Source organism: Coptis chinensis, chromosome 1 (assembly GCF_015680905.1).
Source record: "Coptis chinensis isolate HL-2020 chromosome 1, ASM1568090v1, whole genome shotgun sequence".
Lineage (NCBI taxonomy): Eukaryota > Viridiplantae > Streptophyta > Magnoliopsida > Ranunculales > Ranunculaceae > Coptis > Coptis chinensis.
In genome coordinates this window covers 50,509,302-50,518,859 of record NC_141456.1, presented here as the reverse complement: position 1 = coordinate 50,518,859, position 9,558 = coordinate 50,509,302, and the positions used below count along the sequence as shown (strand labels likewise).

The 9,558-nt window shown below is 42.8% G+C and overlaps 1 protein-coding gene across 1 annotated transcript; it reads left to right on the top strand.

Annotated features, from left to right (window-relative positions):
* Nucleotides 1-2,178: 2,178 nt before the first annotated feature.
* On the top strand, nucleotides 2,179-2,577 carry LOC147524428 (uncharacterized). The gene has a single exon (XM_086574792.1). The coding sequence runs from the start codon at nucleotides 2,179-2,181 to the stop codon at nucleotides 2,575-2,577; it is 399 nt and encodes a 132-aa protein (XP_086430918.1).
* The last annotated feature ends 6,981 nt before the right edge of the window (nucleotides 2,578-9,558 follow it).

The window sequence follows — 9,558 nt, the reverse complement described above, 5'->3', positions numbered from 1 at the left end:
CACGAGGCTATAACTCGTCCTTTAAGGGCAACTTAAAGGTTTAAGGCCTTGTTGCATATGGTAAATGCAACCGCGATGCCTGCGAAAGTGAGTTAGTTTATTATTTAATTAGTATTGTTAGCTTTGAACACTTCTCTAGTATAACACATATTTGCTAAGAGACTAGCAAAATGCTAGTTGGGGATTGTGACAAGTGTTCAAAAGTAATGATTTATAACCCCAATTATGTGTATGTTAGTCTCCATTTTATATTTAAATATTCTAATATGATGCAATTTGAGTTTTTGTAGGTCAAAGAACCTAAATGTGAAATATGGAGGGAAAAGAAGTCAAACAAGTCAAAAAGGAGTCACTGGGAATTACAGTTTAAGGCCTAGGGCAAAAATGTCATATTTGTCTCCATAAGTGCTAAGCCTAATGAGACTCTAAAAGAGGATAATAATTAAGTTAGAAGAGTCTTCAATCTGATCTCAAAGCCTTAATTTCGACTTCATAGGAAGATGAGATCAACATGGAAAAGAAGTCAGAGTTTCATAAGAATTAGGAAACTGAAAGCTGTCAGAAGCTGCAGCTTGGTAAATAGCCTGCAGGGCAAATTGGACCACGTCCAACTTTGGTCCAACCGAATTTAACTTTTCCAAGACTGCTTCTAGAAAGATTACAGAGAGTTTGACACCAAATAAACATAGGATTCGGATCTCTATCAAGATGAGCATGTAAGCCAATATATAAGGCACAAAAACCTCAGTTTACATGATCTAGGAAATTTAGTGTTTGCATCTTAGATCTAGAATTAAGAGAGAAGAAAGTTCAGACCTTTTCACCATTAATAGCTATAAAGATTATTCATTTTTATATTGTGTTCATAGCATAGTATGAGGGGCTAATCTCCTTTCTCTTAGGAGGGGAGATGAAGCCTTTTTCGTATGTTTTAGTTTAGTTCTTCTTCTATCATGTTTTAGTTTAAATCCCTCATTGAGTTTTTTCTTATTCGTCCATTGATCTAATGCTCCTGTGGAGGTTAGGAGGTCTTAGGGTAATTCAAGATTGTGTAGAGTCAAATACTACAAACCCTAGATTCTTTTCTTCTAGTTTTTAGTGTTCTAGTGTGATGATTGGATTCTTTATGGCACCTCAATTAGTTGTATGGTTAATGCCACATGTGGATTTTCCATGACACCTAGAGTTGTATATTGAATACCACTTAAAACACAATTTGGTTAGATAGAAGATATCATTGGAGATTGAAAAGTATTTAATGGAAAGATAGAAAGCACGTTGAAAACCACATATTATCATCATGGTTATGAGCATAAGGTTTGTAGGTATGGTGAGTTTCTATTGGTGATTTATATTAAGCATGATAGGTAGATCTATTAGACTAATTCTATGATTTTGGTGGATTCATCTCTCCCAAGATATTCTCTCTTGATTCATATTGATATATTTAATTTAGTTTAGTTTATGCTTAGTTTACATCTCAAAACAAATCAACTATATATTCGTCATTACTTAGCCACATCTTTTACTTGCATTCATTAGAGTAACTTAGATTAGGAATTTCTATTATCATCACTTAGTTATTTAGAGTAGGATTGATACCTTGCTAGCCACTATACTAATAAATATTTAATAGGCTAAGTAAGATTTGCAAAAGATACGTAACATAAACAACGACACAAATAATTACGTGTTGCATGCTTTTTCACGCACCGACTTTTGACACAAGGCTACTTTTGGCCCCACATGAAGAGGGACGTGGTGGACTTCACAAAGAAATGTGACAAGTGTTAAAGATTCTCACAGCTGATATTCGCACCCGTGGAACCTCTGCATAATGTCTCAAGTCCGTGGCCTTTTGCAATGTGGGCCATGGATATCGTGGGACTATTGCCCATGGCCAGCGGCAAAATGAGATATATGCTAGCGGCCACGGACTATTTTATTAAGTGGATAGAGGTCGTGCCTTTGCAGCAAGTCAAGGAAACATAGGTGATTAAATTTCTGTGAGAGAACATCATATGTTGGTTTGGGTTGCCATACGCCATCATTGCAGACAATGGGACGCAGTTCACGGGAGCTAAGGTGACGGCGTTTCTAGAAGCATACAAGGTGAAACAAGGATTCTTTGCCCCCTACAACCCCGAGGGCAACAGCCAGGCGGAATCGTCTAACAAAATGATAATGAACAATCTGAAAAGGAAGTTAGAAGATAAGAAGGGTGCGTGGGCTAACGAGTTGAACCATGTGCTCTGGGCCTACCGAACCACACCGCGGACAAGCACCAAGGAGACTCCCTTCGCTTTAGCATACGGGGTCGAGGCCATAATTCCTACGAAAATGGTGGCGGCCACTATGCGGACCAAGGCTATGGAGGAGGGGTCGAATTGGAGTATATTGGCAGGTGACTTGAATCTGGCAGAAGAGAAAAGAGACTCAGCTCGCATTCGATTGGAGGAGTATCACCAAAGGTTGCAAAGGCAATTAATACAACAAAAGGGTCTGACCACAGCGTTTCAAGATTGGAGAGTTGGTGTTATGCCGAATAACTCCGAGTACCAAGGAAGAGAGGGATGAGAAGTTAGGTCCTAACTGGGAGGGGCCGTACACCATGGTGGAAGTGGGAGATTCTGGTACATACAGGTTGCAGACCATGAAGGGTAAACTGATAGACAAGCCTTGGAACGTAAGAATGTTGAAAAAGTTCTATGACTGAATGTAATGGAGTCTTGTGCAATGTAAGGAAGTCCAAAGCAGAGGATTAGAGCTGTATGTAAATGTATAAAATCGCAACACTTTTGTGAATGAAAATGCATTTCTTATGTGTAGTGTTTAAAGAAGAATATAAAATGTGAATCTGAGATGCAAGAGATACATGAGGTAAGGAGAGTGGCCCAAACAGACTTGAAAGCCTGATTGAGCCCATGGAGTGGGATGAGCCCTCTGCGGATCAGAGATGCAAGAGAAAGGTGAGGCAAAGGGAGTGACCCCAGAACCATGACAAGACCGAGGAGTGGGATGAGCCCTCCACGGATCCAAGATGCGAGATATACATGGGGCAAGGAGAGTGGCCTCAACAAGCTTGAGAGCCTGATCGAGCCTGCGGAGTGGGATGAGCCCTCTGTGGAACATAGGTGCAAGAGAAAAGGCGGGGCAAAAAGAGTGTCCCCAATACCTGGTCGAGCCTATGGAGTGGGGTGAGCCCTCCATGGATCCGAGATGCGAGAGACACATGGGGCAAGGAGAGTGGCCCCAACAGATTTTGGAGCCTGGACGGGCCCGCGGACTCGAGAGGAGAAAGATACATGGGGCAAAGAGAGTGGCCCCTACAACCTCGAGATCCTGATAGAGCTCGCAAAGTGGGATGAGCCCTCCGCGAAACACAGGTGCAGGAGAAAGGGGGGGCAAAGAGAGAGGCCCCAATAACTGATCAAGCTCGCGAAGTGGGGTGAGCCCTTCGTGGACCAGAGAGGAAAGAGATACATGGGGCAAAGAGAGTGTCCCCAACAGCCTCAAGAGCCTGATCGAGCCTGCAGGGTGGGATGAGTCATCTGCGGATCAGAGATGCAAGAGATAGGTGGGGCAAGGAGAGATGCCCCAAGGCCTGGTCGAGCCTGCGGAGTGGGAAGAGCCCTCCACAAACCAAAGATGCAAGGGATGCATAGCAGACTGAAGAGGGAATATCGTAGCATAGGGAAAGGTTTGCACATGGAGATAGAACCAACAGATAAAGAGGGGACAACATAACATACTCAATCAAGTATCATGCTAAAAGGAATGATAGGAGTAAGAAAAGTATTGCGAACGACAGACATTTAAAATATAGTTACATAGCAAAATATGCGGACATGGCGAATCCAGGTCGCAAGTTAGTGACAAGTATTTGATAGCAAAGAGAGAACTAGGGCATTCCTTAGGTGGATGAATCAGCTATGTCTTCAGCAGCGAAATATGCGGACATGACGAATCCAGGTCGCAAGTTAGTGACAAGTATTTGATACAAAGAGAGAACTAGGGCATTCCTTTATGTGGATGAATCAGCTATGTCTTCAGGAGCGGCAGCAGGGGACCCCAGTATGACGGCAGCAGGAAGGGGGTCATCGCTCATCCCAATGTTCTCGGGTATTCCAGAAGGAGCCGTGGCTGCCGTAGGATCACCAGCGACTTCAGTAGGGTCAGTCACCAGATCGGCAGGTCTCTCTGGAAGAAAGCGGCCTTCCTGGGTGAGCCGAGCAAGTTCCTCCTGGACTTTCCGTGCCACCGTTTTCTCCGCCAGAGTCTTGAAACGGTCGCGGAGAGCTGTCATGTCTGATTGGTGCTGCTCCATCATCTTGGCGGTGTCATCCTTGTGGGCCTGACTGAGGGCATCCACGGTTTTTTCATGCTGTTGGGTGAGGGCGTCCAAATTAAGCTAGTGGTGGTGGAGAAGCTCTTCTTTTTGACAGTGCAAGCGATCGTTGACGGAGCCCATGTACAGTTGATGGGAGGATTTTGCCGACTTAAGTTCGTCCTGAGCCTGGACTTTGGCCAAATTGGCAGCTGCCAGATCTATTTGAAGTCCGGAATAGGCCGTGCGCAAACCAGTAGGGCCGTTGAGCTCCTGTTCTAGGGGGGTCACCTTGTTCTTGGCACGGAGAAGGCCACGGATCATGAAGGAGATGTCTAGGCTCACCTGATTCAAAAAAAAAAAAAAAAAAAAAAGAGGAAGTTATACCCTTTCCCAGTTTGTGTATAGTGAGGTGCGGTGTTGGTCAAAGGTACCTCCATTAGCATAGACAATGTCCTTAGGCAGATGAGCATTATAGAACAAGGAGGAGGCCACAATGGCATTATCCAAAGCGGAGTCCGCCGTATTTACTTTCGGTTGTGCACATTGAAAACGGGACAAAAGTCCTCAACAAGCGCAAGAGTGGATGCCGGGGTGGGAGGCTGAGCTTGCCAAGCCGGCGAGTGCATGGAGAGGAGTCAGCTGGATGAGAAGATGCAGAAGCAGGTGCTTGACCGTCACGCACGGAGCCCTAGTGAATTGCAGAGACAGTCCCCTCAGAGGTGGACGTCCGCGGCCTCTTGGCAGGCGGTTGATCAGCAAGCGCATGCATGGCTGCGGGTGGTACTTCCATCACATCATCGTCGGAATCGCTGTCGAATAACTTCTGCTTGCGAACGTCCAGGTCTTCTAGGGGAGATGGGAGTGAGGTGAACTGATCGTCCCAGTGGGAAATAGAGCGGTAGGATGGGACGTCGTTGGGAATGGAGGAAGGCGGAGGTCTGGAGGGACTCGAGAGTCGGAAGAGTGTGAGGAAGTTTGAGGAGAGGGGCGGTGAGGCTTATGGGGGCGAGACCTCTTCTTTGAATGATGTGAAGCACGGGGCTTTCGCTCTTTGGGAGGGGGAGGACGGAAAAAAGGACCTGTTAATCCACGGAAGGTGTTGAGAGCGGGAATGGGTAGTAAGGGAGTAGCGGTGGTGGGATGATGCCTAAAAAGTCAGCTTGGGCAGAACCAAGGTCGCGGAGCTTGGTAAATATGGGATAAGAGATGTTGTCGTAAATCCGAGATTTGGAATCCGGCTGCCAACATGTAAATAAAGGCAATTATGAGTTAGTAGGTTGAAGGAAAAACATTTCAAAGAGCGGGAAAAGAACTATGATACTCACCGCGAAGTCGGAAGGCAAGATGATTAAGAGTTAGGGTGGAGGGGATGTCTGCGGACAGGAAGTTTCCTAAAATATAAAGCGGATAGTGGTGCCAAACTTTATATGAAGTGGTAAGTCGAAGGAGAAAAGATTGTTTTTTAGGATGAACACATAAAGATTGGTATCTTGTGCTGATGTCTTTGGTGCTGGTTTTGAGGTAGTGGTGAGAGTAGATGTTGCCTTGGCATACATTATCCACCAAAAATTACCTATGCCTTGGCAAGTGGGAATGTTGAAATGGTTGCAAACTTCAACATTCAGGAGGGAAAGGGGAAGCCGTAGACCGACAACTATTTGGCCTACAGTGATGACAAGAGAGCCCGGTCGGCGGGGAACCAAATGTGGATAGTGAGTGATGGAGGACACGTGTTCTAGTTGAATGGTAGCTGGGACACCGTAGGTAGCTCTAAGGGCGTCTAAATTAGGTCTACGAGATCTAGGGGGCGGCAGTAAAGTAGTGAGGCGGCCGGAAGTGGAGGGTACCACAGTGGAAGCAGGAGGAGGGGGAGAGGATACCCCCGCTGAACGGGAAGATGACGAGTTGCCGGATTCACGGTCCGACATCGTAAAGAAGATGAACAAATTCTAGAAATCGAAGTATTTCAAAACAAGAAAAGAAAAAAGAAAGGGAAAAGACAGTGCAACTAAAGGGAAGAGTGCCAAAAGAACGTACCGATCAAGGGGAAGAGAGAGTTGGTGAGGCCTTGAAAGATAGCCGGAGGGGAAGAAGAATACCGGAGAGATCACCACAGGTTAGCACGCAAGCACCAGCGAAGGAGTGAATAGAAAGAAAAATGGAGAACTGGAGCAAAGGGAGAGGGGAATAAGAGGCAAGAAAAAAAGAAAGTGAGGGAAGATGAAGGAGGAGTGTGGTTTAAATAGTATAGGGGCAAAAAGGTAATTCTAGGGCGGTGAGGAAATCGAAGCATCGGCTGGAGCTCCAGCTGAAAGACGACACGTGTAAGTGCAGGAAACAAGGGGCCGCCAGAAAAATCGCGCGTGATGAGTGCCTTTCACATCACACGCTTCCCAAGGTGAACAGATATTAGTTGGAGAGAAGATAAAGAGGTTGAAGTTCTTGACCTCGGGCCAATTATATGACCACAAAGTCGAGAAGGGGCATTTGTAGTGGCCCATTATGTGATACGGGATTTGGATAAGGACAAAGGGGGAAGGCAGTGAAACAAGGTAGGCCGGAAGTACTGGATTATGTCCGCGAAACCCTAGAGAGTGGATGTGGCACAAGTAATAGCCGTGGGATGAAGGGAAGGGGAACGGACTAGATAGGGGTGACCCACTAGAGGAGTAATGACTGAGTCAGCGGGACAAGAGAGGGAAGCAACTTAATACGTTACCATGGGGAGCAGGGATTGGAGCCGCGGAACCCTAAGAGGCAGACGTGGCCGTGGTACGGCAATGAGGAGAGCCGTCAGATGAGGGGACAGATGGACGGTGCATAGAGGGAGGGGGAAGGGTATAAAAAGGAAGGAAGAGGAGAGAAAAAAAGGGAGGAGGCCGCATTAGAGAAAAGAGGGGAGAGAGAGAAAAGAAAGGAATAGGCAGAGATTTTAGGTTCATACATTTAAGATACCTATAAAGGTACGAGGAATAACTCCAGGGAACTTTTGACCAAATGGTCATATTATAGCACGAGACAATATCAAACATCAGATATATTACAAAGTGTTTTTGCTGATACCAATATATAAAAGTACTTAAGACGTTGAAGTAAATTTGTATGTTACCTCAACTAAGTGATGCTGATGATATATTATATCATGAATAGCATGGATCAACAACAATAAAATATATCAAGAACAATAAAATATATCAAGAACAATGGTGTCAACTACAATGAACAAAGAAGTACGAACAAAAGTATGAAGAAAGAAGTACAATGAACAGAGCATGTCTGCAGGTTTAAACGAAGCCACCTTGCTTCTCTAGGTGATAGTTCCACCATAAAAGAACAGGATCATGCACTAGTTACATAAAAGTTTATAAACATCATGCTTGACTTCATTAACCAAGTCAAACTCCATAATGTTCAATTGGATATAAATTAAGCGTGCAATTCCAAAACAATTCCAAAACAAACCATCTACATTGTCGTAAAACATATAGAAACAAACTAAATTCATACAAAATATATTGGGCGAAAAAATTTGGCTTTTAAAAATCCTAAGAAATTGAATTTAAATCGAAAACAAAAAACAATAGAGGAAGAAGATCATACCCATATACTTGAAAAGATAAAAAAATTGAAAAAGAGACAATTAGTGGAGTGCGTGAGAGATAACAGGTGGAGAAACAACATGCAAATTTGAGAGAGGAGTGAAGAAGAGAAGATATGAACTCGCCTTTCAGTTCCGTTGAGAGTAGAGTGAAGAAGACACTACAACAAAAAGTAGCAACAATAGCGACCACAAGATAGCCTACCTCATGGGCACGCTATTTCAACTAGCAATATTAGCGAACCTAACCTGCTCACAATAAAAAACAAGATGGCGACGTAACTTGCCTGCTATTTCAACTCTTACCAAATAAAAAAAATAGCGTGCTGCAAGTGAAACCAAAAAAAGAAATCACAAGCACAAATTACTCCCCGGGTTTCCAAACTCTTGAGACCAGAAAATCGAGAAAAGCCATAAAATCAAGTGTCGCTATTTTCTTTTCCTCTTTTTCACTCTTTACTGCTCACATAAAATCGAGAAAACCCATTTCTATTTTGTCTAAAAAAAACAGGATAGAGAACTCATTTCTCATAAACCAAGCGAAAACGAGGCGAGTGAAAATTAGGGATTTCAGATTTGATTATTTGGGATTTTCATGGTGATAAATTGATAATTAGGGATTTCAGATTTGATCATTTGGGATTTCAATGGTGATAAATTGATAATTAGGGATTTCAATGGTGATAATTACTAATTTCTTACATTTTTATGTAGACCAAATTGAATTTCGAGGAAGATCGATCTGTTTCTTCATTAAATTCGAGGAGATTTCGAGCTGTTTGTGTTGATTGATTTTCTGCTGTGTAGGTAATATGCATATTTCACATTTATTTCATTTCATTGATGTTCAATTGAGTTATTGGAGTTTGAACTCATTTTATTTATGTTATTTCGATTTCTAATTTATTTCATTATTGATTTCATTTGGTTATTGATTTCATTTTGTTATTTTGATACTAATATTGCTAGTTCAAACAAGAGTAGTGAGAGCATGTTTGAAATAGTTTAACTATATGCTTAGTATTACATGGATTCATTGACATTGGTAGAATTGTTAGTTGTTTGAACTTCGAACTTTTGTTTGTTTGACTTTGAAAATTGAATAGAGAGAGAGAGTGACGGAGAAGATGGACAAGGAGTGGATGTCATATGACAGTAAAACAACACCTTGTGTCGATACCTTCTCACTTCTTAAGTAGTTAAGTTGTTGATTCTGTTTGTTACTTGTAGACTTTGTCCGCTAAGGCTGTAGTTCTATAGGTTGTAGTTCTAAACAACAATGTTTTTGTTTGCTTTCAGTTGGGTTTTGTGGTTATTTTGTCCGACAAAATTCTATTTTCATGGCATGGTCACAAGCCATTGGACCTATGGATTATCTTAGCCTTCTTTAGTGAATCATCAAATAATTGTTGGATACAATTTTATACTTTAAGGAACATTGAATGTCTTGGGGTTGGAAAGAATCAGAACTAGGGTTTTAAATTTCAATGATAAAGTCCACGCACAGATGGATTTGGAGGCCTGAAAGGCTGAAACTGCTTGTCTTTTTCTGTTAATAACATGATTGATTTATTTTGCATTTATTTTGCTATATCTAATGCTATATCTGAATAAGGTTAGTGCTCAAACT

What these genes read in the sequence shown, in the direction of transcription:
- LOC147524428 (XM_086574792.1), top strand. Translation starts at nt 2,179, where the DNA reads ATGATAATGAACAATCTGAAAAGGAAGTTAGAAGATAAGAAGGGTGCG.